Source organism: Castor canadensis, chromosome 3 (assembly GCF_047511655.1).
Source record: "Castor canadensis chromosome 3, mCasCan1.hap1v2, whole genome shotgun sequence".
Lineage (NCBI taxonomy): Eukaryota > Metazoa > Chordata > Mammalia > Rodentia > Castoridae > Castor > Castor canadensis.
Genome location: NC_133388.1, coordinates 116,484,261 through 116,501,347, shown reverse-complemented (window position 1 = coordinate 116,501,347; position 17,087 = coordinate 116,484,261). Strand labels below are relative to the sequence as shown.

General features: G+C 38.4%; 1 protein-coding gene across 3 annotated transcripts in view; it reads left to right on the top strand.

Moving 5' to 3' along the window:
* St18 (ST18 C2H2C-type zinc finger transcription factor) overlaps positions 1-17,087 on the top strand; it is a 104,361-nt gene that overhangs the window by 72,250 nt on the left and 15,024 nt on the right. For all 3 annotated transcript variants that reach the window (XM_074068530.1, XM_074068529.1, XM_074068531.1), the window contains 6 exons: positions 5,818-5,933; positions 10,949-11,011; positions 11,744-11,812; positions 14,041-14,103; positions 14,210-14,290; positions 15,285-15,506. In XM_074068530.1, coding sequence (XP_073924631.1) covers positions 5,818-5,933; positions 10,949-11,011; positions 11,744-11,812; positions 14,041-14,103; positions 14,210-14,290; positions 15,285-15,506 — 614 coding nt within the window. The remainder of the gene's footprint in view (positions 1-5,817; positions 5,934-10,948; positions 11,012-11,743; positions 11,813-14,040; positions 14,104-14,209; positions 14,291-15,284; positions 15,507-17,087) is intronic.

The following is a 17,087-nucleotide window of genomic DNA, read 5'->3' as shown; positions in this document are numbered from 1 at the left end:
TGGCTTGACCTGATTAGTGTTAGATTAGTCATTAGTGTTAGATTACTTAGTGTCCATTAAAAGACTTCAGAGCTAGAATTCCCACTGTTTAATCTTTACATAACTGCAGCTGTGACCCTGATTTTTTCAGTGAGTGATCCTATCTTGCTCTTTATGAGAAAAGTCAGTATGTTTAAAGGACTGAAATGTCAGTTCTCTGTAGAAATCTGCACCATCTTTTTCACCTTTTTCAAGTTCACATACTTGGGGGGATCTAATTTGAGCTTTTGCTTTAACACCTCAGAGTGTGAGTTGATTTACACCGTAGTGAGCACAGGATTGGGTTGTTTCCAAGCCCCTCCTTCCTTCTCCCCTCCTTCTTTTCTCCCTTCCTTCCACATACCTTCTCTGTTTTCTCCAAGTTTAAGCAATGAGTTGGTCCTGAGATGCTGTGACAAACAAGACATGCTTCCACCATGTATATGCACCTCAGCTTCACATGTGCTCAGAGTCTGGCAGGGGGACTCACCTGTAACCAAACAATGCAGGTAAAGAGAGAGCATGTAGCCACGTGTGGTGGTACACGCCTCTAATCCCAGCACTAGAGAGGCTGGGGCAGGACGATTGTGAGTTTGAGGTTAGCCAGAGCTACATAGTGATTCCCTGTCTCAAAAAAAAAAAAATGAAGAGAGAGAGAGAGAGAGAGGACAAGCAGGCACTCAATGTGCAGAGGAAGGAATGGATAACTCTGCATGGGGTAGTCAGGATGGATGCCCAGGAGAAACCCCAACCCTAGGATTCAAGGCCACCTTTGTGTCACCACCATCCATGCTTTCAGGTAGTGAATGAAGAGAGTCACACTACAGCAGCATTTGGTTAGATTGTACCCTGCTGGCTTTAGTCACTATATTCTACTTGGCTTTTTCAAATTCTAAAATTTCATCTCAAAAGTATGTAGAGGTGACTTTAATTGATCTATCATAATACAAACATGTTGAGTATCCCTTATCTGAAATGCTGGGAACCAGAAGTGCATCAGATTTTGGAGTTTCTCAGATTTTGAAATATTTACATAGACTTTACTGGTTGAGCACCTTTAATCCAAAAATCTGAAACCTGAAATGCTATAAAAATCAAAAAAATTGAGGGTGATCATTTTGGATTTTCAGATTAGGATTGCTCAAGCTGCATTTTAGAAGAAATGTTTATTAAAATGATACATGTTTGGCATCTGCAAAGTGCAGGAAGGTCATTTACCTAAGCAATGACCACAAAGGTGTATCTCCTGCCTACCACAACACATCACAGGCTCAAGCAAAAGAACCTGAGTTGCACCTGACTTCCATCTATGTGTACAATCTAGAAATTCATCAATACTCACATTCTTTGGTCATTCTTGTCTGAAATGAAGCAAGCTAGGAAGCACGTAGGTCACTGGGAGACACGATCACAGTGAGGTCAGGATTGTTGGTTCAATCCCACATCACACAAGCTGGCTTTAGAAAAGGGAGATACCCTCCAACTCTCAAAGCTGTTTAATCTCCAGCCAGCGGATGGCCAGTCTAAGCATGGCACATGGCACCTCTCCCCAAAAGAGACACTTCACCCTGCACGTGAGATTTGAGTTGAGTAAAGAAGACGGTGCTTTACAAAGTCATATAGTCACTGCATCCCTTTCTTGCATGAATTATGCAGGGTCAAAATTCCAATGTGTTCTAATATCTCAATGCCACGTGCTGAGTGGCAGCTACACTTTCAGTCCTCGTCTATGTGACTCTGTTGTAAATGGACCTTGATCAATGCATTCACCAGAAATCATCTTCAGTACTCATACCCAGTGTCAGACAGAGGGATCCGATCCTGAGCAGTAGTGAAGCAAACGTGCCTCAGGTGGGTTTTCCTTTTCCTGTTGGGTACTAGTGTTTCTTGTCATTCATTTTACTGTTGTGCCCTCAGTCACAATGTCAACATTGCCCCCTTTATATTCTGGTACTCCCATCATCAAGAAAGTCAGAAAATAATTCTTATAGCAAAATTTTACCTTTATTTTCCAGTCTCTTTTTTTGCATACTTCCAAAAAATCTTGATTCATCTTGGCAACATTATAGATTCAACCAGAGTATATTTTTACCTAATGCGTACAGATTTGTGGCAGTGTTTTATTTCCCTGCAAACTCACGCACCCACAGGCATGTGCACGCACACATGCACGTGAGCAGAGGGCTGCTTTAGACTTACTTTGGGTCTCACAGGACAGTCGTTAATTCTGTGATTTTTCAACCTGAGTATTCTGAGCTCTGGAATTTAGAAGCTGCGTTGGAATCCAGTGCCACTGACAGGGACAACACGGACTTTAATGTTAAGTGTGTTTTTGGACTCAAACTGCTTGCCCTAAGTTTGAGTTGACAAAATATTTTTAAAAGTAAATGCTTATTGTCACGGCTATCTGCACGGGGTGACTCATGGCTTGGGGAAGCTGTGTTTGGTGGGGACACACAAAAATGCATCTGAGTCATTACAAATCCCTGATGCAGTTTCTTACCCTCATGCTTTGTTCCCTCTTCTGTGCTATGGTAACCTATAAACAGAGAGCATTTTGCACATCTTGTTCTGCATCTTGAATATGACAAATGTAAGTTTAATGGGTATTATTTTGAAAAACTACATTGTACTCAATGTCCTCATTGAAAAGGTAGGGACACCAAAGTATTAAAAAAAGAAGGAATCTTTGTGCACAGCATCTCAGTATCCCAACAAGACTATCATATTTTTAGAGGAGAATATTGATCCTCAGAGAGGTTCAGTTGTTGGTTCCTATCATATAGAAATTAAGTAATGGGACTGGAATTGCTTTAAACAAAGAAAAAGGAAAGGGGGAAACATGGAGAGAAGGAAAAGAAAAAATAGAGATGGCTTATGGAATATTAAGAAAAATTAGAAAGAATAAAGAAGAATGAAGGGTTGGTGTGTGGCAAGGTGAGTTGGAAGCACTGTTGTCTCAGGTGCCTGCAAGGATGCAGGACCAAAGTCCATGAAGTTCTCCTCGATGTGACCACAGAAACCAGATACAGGACTGGCTTGTTTTTGTCACCCTCTAGTGAGCTGTCCTGTAATCTCTGCATGTAGCCCTGGCAATATAACTTGAGTGTTTAGATGCCTGAACGTGGTCTGTTCTGTTCCCATGCCTGTCCTGCCCTTTGCCCCCACCCCACACATGGAACTCCCAGCACCAGAAATCAAGTGATTATTTCTAATTCATTGTTATCTAGCTCATATGCACAACAGTTGCTTAATTTTGGTGGTAATTTTCAGAAAATATTGTCTGTCTCTCTCAGTGAAATAGCCTGTCCAGATGCCCCCTAAAAAAAAGAGTCCCAAATCTGGAAAAAACTCAAATTATCTCGAAAGGAAAGTACTGAAAAATAACTAGGGCTGTCAGCTTCATTCAACTGTCAGTTCTCCAAAGATTTCAGGGCTTAAAATGTTAAAAGTGCCAGATGCTATTATCTGTTATTCGTGTTACCATTATGTTCTGGTCTTTACTGAAATCGATATAAACTTCCATCTGTACATTAAAGAATTTCAATGCACACATAGACATCCTGAACACACATATATATGTCACGTTCTCTCTTACACATCATGTACAGGCTAAAATTTTTATTTCCAAAATGATACTTTAAATGTTGGAAAAAATTCTTACAAATGCTATTGAGTTTTTCTACACTGGATGCCATTTAGGAATTTATCCAATATAAAATGCTTTTGTCAAAGAACCAATCCAAGAATTCTTTAGCAATGGCCACCTTTATTTTAAGACATACACTCTTCTCTGCAAGTCTCTAAGGGAATCACCAAAAAAGTGCTGTTAAAACATCACTACATCATATTATACCAAATTAGATACCATATATCCTGCCAGAACTATTTGGTATGCATTTTAGTTAAATAATAATTTAAACTTTCATAGTCAATAATTTCTTTCAAATCCCCCATTTGCTTTCCATAATGGAGAGATTCAGCCCTCAAATAGTAGCTGGAAACTTGGAATGTTCCTCTCTAAATATGCATTCCTCCTTAGAGTGACTTTACTCTTAGCTTTCTCATAAGGAAAATAATGAAATGACTTTTTTACTTCATGCCATTTTGTGAAAAATTTAGCATCTAAATAGATACCCAATCACTAATCCACACTGAGATGATACTGGATTTACCTTTTGCATCTTCTTTCAAAAAGCCAAGACATTTCCAAATTCAAATGGAAATTACTACCCAAATCCAGATGGTCCCAAACTGGAGTGGATGATGGAACGAGCAGGTTTAAGGCTTTAAAGTTAGGAATTATTTTACTTCAGCCATTTGTACTATAAAACTTTAAAACTATAAGCTTCAGTCATCTGTCTTGCTATAGAGTCCATGGAAGCAGCATAAAAATAGCCCTTCTCTTTCCATCTTATGATGATGATTACTCTCTATGTTGATGTAGGATGGACTATTATTACTCTTTCCTTCAAATGGCATATTTTTATCAGCTACTATTTTATTTACTAGTAAAATAGCATGAAATATTTAGCACCAAAAACAATATGAAGAAGGAAATTATACCAAACCGGGTTCTACTCATTTGGTGTAAAAATAATCATTTGAGATAGTTCACCAATACAGTTACTACAAAACACTCATGTAAAATAATTGAATTGTTATCTATGTAATGAATAAAAGAAATTACAGTTGCCTTATTAACAGGATAGCTGTTTAAGATTTTTCTTTGGTTGAAAGAATTCAGGATTTCTACCTTGTTTTTGAATGCAGACTTGGAATTATTAAAATCTTATTATGCTGTGACATTTCTATATCCATTTAATTTAAATGAGTTTTATTTTGGAAAATTAAAAATAGTTTACTCACCTTAAACAGATCAGAACTTTCATGATTTAGAATACAGATTTCTATATTAATTCATTTGATTTTAATATTAAATCCAGAAAGTATTTTATTTACTGGATATAATCATAATGATGAAAGAAAGCTTAGTATGCAATTGAGGGAAACCATTATTAGTCTTCTGTGAGATAATATATCACTTGGTAAATAATTGACTTGCAAAAATTAGTCAGTCTTCCTTAAGAGACCAAAATCAATATTAAGCTTAAAAGACCATGAAAGTTACTAACATCCAATAAGAAAGTCCATCCAAGGAATAAGAGCAGTATAAGATACCAACTTAGCAAAAAAGAAAGGAAAAACAAGAAGTGATGATAAGAACAATTATCCAGAAAAGTGAAATTAAATGTCTACTACAGTGGCCTTAGCTATTACATATTTAAATAAATAATTTAGACTTTAATTATTATTTATTGGAATGAACCTTCTGTTAATCAACACATTTATTTCTCTTCTGTTGCAACTATGTTTAATTTCAGTTTTGCAGTATTCCTTTGGTTTTCAGCTGTTGTGACTGCTGGACTTGTAAAGTTTCTGGGTATCTAGAAAGTATTTACTGTATTTTAAAGCTGGAAACACACTAACATATTAACCTAATTGCATAGTTCAAGAAATGTCTCTATAATTCACTTGCTAAAATGTGACCCTTTTAAAGGTGTTTGCTCTCAGTTATAATTCCTCATTCTTTACTTAAGATAAAGATCCATAGCAATCAGGACATACCTTTTATATTAATTAGCTCACTTGTTTCTTATACAAATCCTTTGTGGTATTACAGCTAGATCTTTAAGCTGAAACTCAAAGTTGACTCCACTGACTTGAAATCCAATTGTCTTTTCAGGGTTACCTAATGGTTTCTGTCTGTGTGTGTGTGTGTGTATTTTGTTTTTCCAGAAAGACCCAGTAAACACTCTAGAAAATTTAGAGGAAAAAAAGTTTCCTGGAGAGGCCTCTATACCAAGTCCTAAACCCAAGCTCCATGCAAGAGATCTCAAAAAAGAACTAATCACGTAAGTGATATCCAATGCCATGCCCACTAAAATTCTAGAATGGAGGGACTCAAGTTCACAATTTTGGGTTATGATGTCCTGGCTTATACACTTGACTTTAGGGCTGTTTTAGGACAATTTCAACTAGTCAATAGTTATATGTTCAACATAAACTTAAACCTATGCATTTTTAAAAATGTGCATGTCTTAGGCAAAGAGACAGAAAATCAGTTAATTAAAAAGCAAAATAAGATGGTGCAATTAGAGAAGCTTATGTTTGGACCCAAAATTCTCAACTTGAGATCCACTAAGCCCAGGGAATCTAAAGCTTCGGGAAGTCTACTAACCTTGTAATCTCTGTAAACGGTGACTCCGGTGAGGCAGGGAGTGGTTTTCATTACATCCTCAGGGGGGTCCTTTGACCAATTTAACCCCTATACCATGTATACATGTATCAAAGCATCTCATTGTACCTCTGTATTAGTCATGAAATACCTGAGGTAATCAGCTTATAGGAAGCAGGATTTGTTCTGGCCCGTGGTTTCAGAGGTGTCAGTCCATGGTCACTTGGCTTTGCTGCCTCTGGATCTCTGCTGGAGTACGAGAAAGGCAGCACATCGTGGTGGGCAGCAAATGGCAGAGGAGACGCTCACCTCTTGATGTTCAGGAAGCAAAGGAGAGAAAAAGGAGGGGCAGGGATCCCACTATCTCCTCCAAGGGCACACCTCCAGTGGATCTGCCTCCTAATGAGTCCACCTCTTCTCAATAGCACCATGGGCTAGTGACCAAGCCTTCATCACGTGACCTTTGGAGGACATTTAAGATCCAAACCACAACACAGTAGCTCACTAAATATAAGCAATGTCTAGCTGTTAACTTAAAAAATAATAAACTGGATACCTGAAGGCAGTAAGTACTAGTTATGTACAAATGAGTGAGTAAGTGAGTGAGTGAATGAAATTCAGGAAACTATTTTCCATGTGTAAATGATTAAATATTAATCAAATATAATCATACACAAATGCATTTACAACTGCCAGTTGGTGAGAGTCTCCAGGAAAGAGTAGCCTTTCTGCTTTGATACCAGTGCCTGCACCCTCTCTTCTGTATCCCTCTGCATAAAATACATGTTGTCCCATTAAAAATAAATTTAGCTGGGTGTGGTGATGCATATCTGTAATCGCAGCTATGCTGGGGGCAGAGGCAGGAGGATCTAGAAGTGGAGGCCAGACAGGATGAAGTTAGTGTGACCTTGTCTCAAAAGCAAAATACAAACAAAAGGACTGGGGCATGACTCAAGCGGTAGCACGCTTACCTAGTTATACTGGGGTGGGGGTGTCCTGGGTTCCATTCAGGTACAGCAAAATTAAACTAAATTAAACTAAAGCCTCTCCTAAATTAGCTCCCAAATAGATGCTCTGTCTCCATTTCTTACTACATTTAAACTTGAGGAAGTTGTCACTTGCATGGGATCAGTTTCCCTCCTGAGTCTTCCTTTCCCAGAGAACCCTTCATTGTCAGTCACCTGCTAAGTTCTCCAGTGACCACCTGTGATCTGGATGCTGGATGTTGATCCTCTGGTTCCTGCTTTATGGGCAGTAGATACCACAGAGCTATCATGCCCTTTCCCTTCGTTTACCATCCACCATCCACACTTGGGTCCTAGGCCTCCTCACTGGGGGCCTTTTCCCGCCTCACTGTAAAACCCTTCCTAGACTCTGGTCCAGCCCTTCAGTGACTGGAATGTCCTGGGACTGGCTTCTCAACTCTCCTCCTACCTGCAGGCACTATGGCTGCCATCCCCAATTGTGACTTCCAGGCACTTCCAGCAGCCCGTGGAGGCAGTGAGTTCTCCTTTCCCTTACTCCCTGCTCTTCTCTCCCTCCCATTGCTTCCTCTGAAGCACACCAGGAGCACACCTGCTCAGGGCCTCACCCTTGGCTGTTTTCTCTGCCCAAAGCTCCTCTCTCCATTGTCAATTACCAGAGATGCCTTCCTGCTCCTGCAGTTCCTCATCCCCAGACCTGACACTCCTACCACACTTTCCAAGTCTTTTCTTCACCAGGGTTTATCACGGGTGTGGGCTTCCCCTCTGTTCTCCACTGTCTGCCTCCTTCACTGAGAATGAGGCCCCAGAGAACACAAGTGCTCTCTTTCCTCAGTTCTGGTCCTCTACTTCCTGCTCACCACTGGTGTATGACATGCACTGTGCTGCTTCTTATTTCCCCAACTACCTGCACAATGACCACATTTGAGATGCTGGTGCCAAGTATGGGACCTTGCACAGAATGATATGTCTAGGCATTCAGTAGAATAATTCCTAGTTCAACAACAGTTTGTTGGATTAACAAACAAGTGGCTTTTAAGTAAGCTTGGACTTGAATTCTCTATGGAAGAGTTCAAACATTCCTGCTCAGTCATCACACAGCTGTGTGAGTTCAGTGTTCACCTGGGGTGGTGGACACCAACAATGGTACCAAACATACCCAAACTTGACTTACCTAAACCCTGCTCCTTTCCAAGAGGCCACTTAGGTGTTGCCATACCCTTATTTCCATGTGCCCCTGGAGCTTGCTCATCTTTGTGTGGACTTCCTTTCCATTCAGTATTTTTTAATACCTTCAAGGCACTTTTTAACTTTTTGAAGGGAGATTGTTGGAAATTGCCAAAAGCTATTGCAAACTAAAAGATTGACGATCCACCATATTTGGTCAGAAAAATGAAGTGTGATAATTTTAATGAGTAGTGAGCTCTGCTCATGAGTATAAAGAGAATAAAATAAAATAAAAAAGAGAAAGGTTCCCAAAGACTTTGAACAATTTGTTTTTGTGTAATCAGGATTTCCTAGGAAGTTAACTCTCTCAGAGAGATTCTACAGATCACACGTGACACAGACAGAATGAGTGTTTTGATGGCTATCACTGATGTATATGTATCTTTGTTAGCTATTTTGTACAAATGTCCCTATCATCCTTATTACATTTCACAGTGTGTTTCTAACAGATAATTATACATTAATTGCTTACCAAAAACTGATCAGAAGAGAATTTTTTAATTTTGTCAACTCCCCTATAGTTTGTATAGGGCTTAAGGGCCATTTGCTGAGGGAATCAGCTACTTTCCTTCCTTTCATTTTGACATTTTCCTCTGTAAACCTACCCAAAATATACCTCCCACTTGGTATTGGCACATGTTATTATGTAAGACTTTTTTTTTCTGTAGACTTGGAATTAAATCTAGCTATCAGAATCCTAACTAGAAACTTTTCTCACAATAACGTTGTCATTAATTCCTTCTTTATTTTTTGATCTTTCTATACCACCAAACTTAAAATTTGTCACCTGACTAGATTTATATGTTATTAAAGTTCATAGGCAATTTACAGATAATTGTTTAAAAATTATTACACCTTCTTTGCCTTTTTTGGCAATGTTAGTGAGAGTGATTGAAAATGGAAAGAAAGAGCTGGTGGAGTGGCTCCAGAGGTAGAGCAGCTGCCTAGCAAGCCTAAGGCCCTGAGTTCAAACCCCAGTACCAACTAATAAACAAAACAAAAATGAAAATAAAATAAAACGCATGCATTGCTTTTTTGGAACACCAGGTGGTGGTGTATTTTCAAGGTGGCAATTCCCACACAATTGAAACAGCCCTCTCACCTCTCAATATTACAGCTATATAATGTTCAGAGAATATTTTTCTCTATTTAATGGGTGAATGGCACTAGCAAGGTAACTCAGGCCAAATGTAATCACTGTTAATTCCTTCTTTACTTTGTTATAAATATTTAACATCTATACTTTATTTCTGATGTTCCATCCAGGAAAAGGGATGGGGGAAGGACTAGATGACTCAGTTTAGATCAAGCTCTGAAAATCAGCGTCACTTTGAGAGGTCTATGCTTAGGTTTTCTTTACGTTCCTGGAAAATAATTGGAAAGTGGAAAAGAAAGTATTTTTAGAAAGTGACAATTCAGAAATATCAGGATGTTGTTACTCTATCCCAAAATTTAACCTTGACAAGGTTAGAGTCTGTGTTCTACATAAGTAGATAAGGCCTCCTTTTGGGTAGGATGTCAGGGACAATCAGATGCACTATGGATGACCTAACTGATTTCCCTTTGACTCTTGACACAAATAGCACTGAGCAGGCTGGGGCCAATCCGCTCACTCCAAATGAGTGTCTTATCAATCACATCAGTGGAAACTAAATGATTGACACCAAGGAATCTCTAACCATGAAAGAAAAACTTCCAAGGATTACTACCTTCTTGCATTATTTGTAAAACACACATAAGAGGCCCAGACTTGACAAGTTTCTGAGGTGAAATGAAGTATGGACATACAGATCTGCCGAGCGCCTCTGACAGATGGCCTGGGAGTCTGTTCTTAGGCTGAATGGGAGTTAGGGGTTGCCTTTGTTGGGTTCCAGCTTTGGGTAAAATTGCATGTGAACTGTACTAAATAAACTTCTTGCTTATTTCTGTACTGTCAGCAAGTTTTTCACCTAAAATAACAGTTTATATTTCAGTCAAAGATTTTCTTCTCTTTCTGTTGATGGTTTTTAAGATGATTATGAAGTTATCAGGTTGCCTTGGTCTTAAAAATCTAGAGAAATTCTTTATTGTAATCTATCACATATTAGTACCAATATTGCTAAGATTTGCTATCACAATAGAGCATGAATTTACAATGTTTATTTTATAAATTTATATTTTCAAAGAAATAGAGCAGCATTGGTTGTTGACTGGTAACACCACTTGGACAAACATGTTAGTATCGCTTTCCTACATCATTTGAATCAGAGAATTGGATAGGATAACTAAGGAAGTAATTTGGCATGTTTATGTTTCTTACTTTACTTTTAGCTAGTCTACTGGTTTTTATATAAAAAAACCTATGTAATCCTTAATGTACTAGCTTCTGCATGTCTTAACAGTGTTAACTTATCTTGAAAAGAGTAGCTACTTTGTAAGCTATCAAACAAATGAATCTGTGAAATGTGCTTGACTCTAGTGATGTAATTTTCTATTGACCCAGCTGTCCAACACCAGGATGCGATGGAAGTGGCCATGTCACAGGGAACTATGCATCTCACCGCAGGTACCTAGTGACCTCATTGTCAGTCAGGGTTTCATCACCTTGCTGTGTCAAAACCTATCTGTGCCCATTCTAGCAAGACACCTGGACCAGGAAATGGAGAGTGAGTTAGTTAGGTTTGGGATTTGTTGTGTTTTTCAGCAATAAAACTACAGCATATAGAAATCATGATTACTGGTCAAAAACAGTCTTCTTAGTCCAGGTTACAGACAAAAGACAGGTTCCTGTCAGACTGTGGTCCTACCTAGCTTAACTGAAGATAACAGTGTGACTGGAGTGGACCATTCACCCAGTGAAAGTGACATCTTTGGTCCTGGGCAAATAACAAGTTGAGGCATTAGTGAGACTGAACAGTGCAAAGGGCTGTGTTGAGTCTTCTGTCTACTGTCTTCTAATTTGATTTGCTTTCCCTTTGGGCATTGGTTTAAACATTTAAGCCTTCATCACCTAGTGCTACAGTGGGAGCAGACTCTGTCATTAACCACTTTATTACAGAATTCTAGAATTGGGGAGTGTCATTGGATCAAAGCCTTTCATTTGATAAGAAGCAAATCTGAGTTTACAAGAAATAACTGAAGTACCTATCAGCCTAGACTTGTCAGTGGTAAACCCAGTTATCTTTTTCCCAGTTCCTAGTCACCAGTTATTTAATATATGTCAAAAACTCAGGCTTCATTTGAGTGAAATGTGTCCATGTCAGAGTTGTATTTGTCTTTCTTTCTCCTCCCTCTTTAGTGTTTCTGGATGTCCTTTAGCAGATAAGACGCTTAAGTCCCTCATGGCTGCCAACTCTCAGGAGCTGAAGTAAGTGTGGAGGCTCCACCTCCATGTCCTAATCCACTCTGGTGCAACCCTCCTTAAGCAAGGAGAAGAGAATCATGCCTAACTAAATGATAAAACAGCATTCTTTCACCAAAAATTTTGGAATAGCTGAAACCGAACCACTATAATTTGCTTGAGTTAATTTGCTTGCTTTGGGGGCCTTGTATTTTATAATAATTTTTAAAGGGATTATGTAATTGTAGAACACAGTATTTTCTGCTGTTAATTTCAGAGTTTATTTACTAAATCGGCCTTATGAAGATGTGGCAAAGCACTTCCATCACCAATTTTAAAGAAAATTACATAATGGTTTACCTTGTGGGTTGGAAATCATACCTGCCTTTCACTCTTGGGTACTAATCAGTTTTGGCTCATTTCTACCTGTTTATAAAATTCTCAAAGTCACATATATAGAGACATTTACTTATTGATTTTCTTTTTCCTACTCTTCTTTTATTCCAAGTTTCTCATTTGCTTATTTTCATACCTTGTTATATGACATATAGAATAAAAAATTTTAATTTGATACATATTATAACTTTGATAATGAACCAATATAAAAATTTGGAGTTTTAGAACAAGAACTAGGGACCGGAACTGTGGCTCAAGTGGTTGAGCGCCTGCCTAGCAAGCAGGAGGTCCAGAGTTAAAAGAAAGAAAGAAAGAAAGAACCAAAACTAGTAAAGAGAACTATGAAATATACAATGTTTTTCATATTTAAAGTGTTAAGTACAATTTTTTGTTTCAGGATAGATTCTAGAAATCATTTTTTACAGCCATTTTTCTAGACCAAAATGTAAGAATGTTAACAGGAGATTAGCAGATTGAGAAGTAAGGCATGCCAGAATCTCTCGCTCAGTTGCTACAAACTTCTACATTGTTACATCTTAATTAGAGCTTTGAGTTCTCTTAAGTACTTTGTGTAAACATTTTTTAAAGTCAATAATACATTGAAAGCATACAGATTGAGAGGTTTTACTGAAATATTCAATATTTACTTGTTTTTGTGCAGCCATGTATGTGTGATATAGTTTTTCCACCCAATGAAAACACATATCATGGACCTCTTGCTTAGATATTCAAGGAGGATCTCCAGCAAAGGTGATGTGGCACAATAGTTGCAGGATTCTGGTAACACACTAGTTCACTAAGAAATGTTAATAGAAAATGAGAAGTATGCAAACCTCTTTTACTACAGAGCAAACTTATGCCTTTAAATAGTTGATTAAAGGTTTAATGCATGTTTCTGTAGTTAACTGGAAGAGATGTGTGCTGATATTTTATTTCATTTGGGGCAAAAAGGAATGTTCCCTATTTTGTGTCTCAGGATTTGACATAGCAACACTCCATAAAAGTTCATTGGGATAAAGTTTAAGACAAGGAATAATAGTTTTCTTTTGATTATTGCTTTTCTCAAATGGAACTCATACAGAGTGGAGACACAAACCACGGGTAGCCTAAATGTGAAATAATAAATGAAGATAATCTGCAAAGAACTTCCAATAATGTAAATATTTTGGTGATGGCCTCTCTACTTCCATCTGTTTTGGTTTTTTTAAAGCAACAAAAAGATGAAAATCTGTATACATTTTAGTATTCAGAGTATTTTGAACCTTATTCCTAATCAGCATTACATGTAGAAATGGATTCCCCTTTCTTTTTTTACCCTTGTCATCCCAAATTTAATGATTGATTGTTGATAACAGTTATTGGTGGATTTTCCCAAAAATCTGTAAACTTAGGTCATGAGGCAGGACACTCCAGTACAAATAATTCAAATTCTCTGATAATCATATTAATATCCCAAGACTCTGTAGTTCACATATCTGAAATTAATGGGTTATCATGGTTGGATAGCATATCAGAGAAAATAAATGACTCATAAAAACAACATGGGAAACTGTTCTTCTTACATGAAAAATAAGAGCTTTGCATGGCATAAACGGAATCCCAGGAATAACTTGTAGGCTGACTCTCAAGTTCCTTCCAATGTGTGGTTAAAAGTGAAGAAAAATGAATGAATAAAAAATAATGACTGAAATATTGTCTACCAAGAATCACTTGTGGACTGATCTTAATTTAAAAATAAAAATGGATTCTTAACCAAAAAGGACCACACCCAAAGCAGCTCATTCTGTTTAACTCTATTTGAATATGCCATCATTCCCTGCCTCTCCTGACTTAGTGGACCAAACTCCTGTGTTTTCCAGGTGTCCGACTCCAGGTTGTGATGGTTCGGGTCATGTGACTGGAAACTATGCTTCCCACAGAAGGTAAGCTGATCCTGCTTCTGACATGGGACCCAGCGGGTCAGAGGCAGACCCAGTGAGATCACATGGTTTTGTGGTTTTTTTTTTATTTGTTGGTTGCACAATTTAGTTTATCTGGCTGCCCTCGTGCAAGGAAAGGTGGCATCAAAATGACCCCTACCAAGGAAGAAAAAGAAGACCCTGAACTTAAGTAAGTGCAACAGTTGAGCATCCAAGCTCAGCTTGTATTTTGTTAGCTAAGTGGGAGGAGCCTCAGTTGGGATGCAGTAAATCATCCACTGAGTTCCCAGAAGGTGTACCCCAGTGAGCACCAGGACTCCTGAAGCAGGAGTCAGCTTGGCTAGAGGCTCTAGAAAATTTCCATTCATAGCTGTGCTTTCACATTTCTTTGACAATGCAGATGAATAAAGAGGGGAGGTTAGTCATTTTGTCAGGTGTCCCAAAGAAAAGCAGCATTGTGGGAGTGCTACAGAATGACAAATACTGCAGCCTTTTCCTCCAAGACTTCAATATTACACAGGGAAACTATCTAAACTGAATGTCCTCCCCTAAGAACTATGCCATCAAATCTGGAGTGATCGGTGCAGTTTTGATAGAAATATACATTGTTTTCACTTCAACATTTCTAAATACAGTAGTTACATATTTGCAAACCAAAATTCCAGTACCATGAGTGATGTGGTATGGTAGCATTAATCGAGGTGGTTAGCATTTTATACCCTGGAATTTTTCCCAGAAACAATATAAGTTAGTGCTTAGGTAGGTTGGCTCTCGAACTATGAAGTGTGGGAATGCAGTGAGTCTACTTCCTTTTTCTTTTCTTTTTTTTTTTTGGTGGCACCGGGGTTGGAACTCAGGGCCTCATGCTTGCTAGGCAGGCACTCTACCACTTGAGTCACAGCGCCAGCTCTTTGGCGCTACTCCCTGTAAAATGGGTGGTGAGTGAGCTAAGCTTTTGTTGTGAGCCTCATTTTCCCCACCTTCAAAATGGGATAGCTGATGAGTTTGCGGTGAATGTTAAAAGAGATGAAAATGGCTCATCGCAGAGCCCACAGGCCACTATGATCACAAATGTTGCCTTGCTACTCACCTTTTAAAATTATAATTCCATGTTTTGCCTCCTGGGTAGTATGCAACTGTTACTGCCTTTTCTCCAGCTAGTAATGTCAGCTGTGTCTCTCTAGATGTCCTGTAATAGGGTGTGATGGCCAAGGTCACATATCAGGTAAATATACATCACATCGCACAGCATCCGGCTGTCCCTTGGCTGCCAAGAGACAGAAAGAGAATCCTCTCAATGGGGCCCCTCTCACCTGGAAACTCAACAAGCAAGAACTACCCCATTGTCCCTTGCCAGGCTGCAATGGACTGGGCCACGTAAACAATGTTTTTGTCACCCACAGAAGGTAACTTTTGTTCTCTGACTTCTTGTTTTGTTGTTGTGATTGATTGTCACCTGGGTTGCTTTGGGGAGGAGGGTAAACCCTCTTAAATGTCATAAATTATAACACTTTAGATGTCATAACATTGAGTCTTGTTAAAAAGATATCTGATTACTCTAAAGAATGAAAACTGTTATTTTCTTTATTTCCAAAAATTCACTACACAGTTTTCAAATGCTCTAGAAACTGTGCATTGGGTTATTATATTCTCAAATATTGCTTATGCTCTTTTTAAATGGTTCAGTCTTTTAATGGTTCACTTCAGTTCCAAGTGGTGATATCTACTCTATTATATTATGCAATTTTAAAGCTTCACATTACATATTTGTGTCATCCCCCTTCCTTGCTACTGGGAAGATATGACTCACCCTCAGCAGCCAGAAAGAAAACAGCACAGCAACTGCTAAGGATACAGCAGGAGGAAGGGAGATTTAGGAAACCCTTTTATAGTTTCACACTGACATAATTCCTTTATCGCTAAGTGTCATGCATTTCAACCAAATCCTTTATTGGGCCTTGTGGTTCATATTCTATCTAAAGAAGAGCTACGAGTTTCACCAACTATTTCTTCAATGGTTGAGTTGTCTTCTAGCCTCATGGGCTATGGGATTGGTGCTGATTTGAAACCCAGTACAGCTTTAGGGAGCCCTGGGTGCTCTGTTTGTAAGCAGGGTGCACAGTAAGCAGTGTTAGAGCATTTGGACACATTGTCCAGTTCTATGGATATAGATTGATGGCATCAGAAAATGAAGCCTTCTAGGAATTGCTTAAACTTGAACTTTTCAAGTTTTTGTTGGCTTTCAAATGTAGGCTCACGTCCACTATAGCACACTGTTTTAATCTGTGTTTGGATCATTATTTCATATTCGGGAACAGCAGTCACGAATCAAGTGTGCCATAAATTGTGTCACTGCCACTTTTGTTTAAGAAGACAAATAAAAATAAAGCTTTACATTGCTGTGATAGGTGTTAGTTGGATTGCAAATTTGAATGAAACTACTTAAGGCACTTTTTTTTTTACCTTATGAAGCCCAAACCCTGAAGGTTACCACAGGCCTGCCAAGCTCCATCTTCAAAAGCATAAAGGACTTCTGAAATACTTTTTAAAATTTAAGATTTTTTTTACATCCTGGAAGATATAATTATATTAGAAGATACAAGAATATGAAGTGGCATTTGTGAAACCAAAGCCTCGCTTTCATAACTTGACGATATACTTTGGTTCAGAATCGTGTAATTGTGGATAATGATTTTTTTTGACAGTACTGGGTTTTGAACTCAGGGCTTTGCATTTGCTAGATAGATGCTGTACCATTTGGCCCACATCCTCAGCCCTTTTTTAGTTTAGTTATTTTTCAGATATACTCTTGCATTTTTGTTTGGGAACAACCTCAGACTGCAATTCTTCTTCCTATGCCTCCCAAGTATCTGGAATTATAGACCTGCCATATTGACAGTGAGAAACTTCCAAACAGAAAGCTCAGATTCTGAGCTTGTTTTTTTTTTCCTGTGTAAAATAATCTAGTGCTTATCAAATCTGAGCAA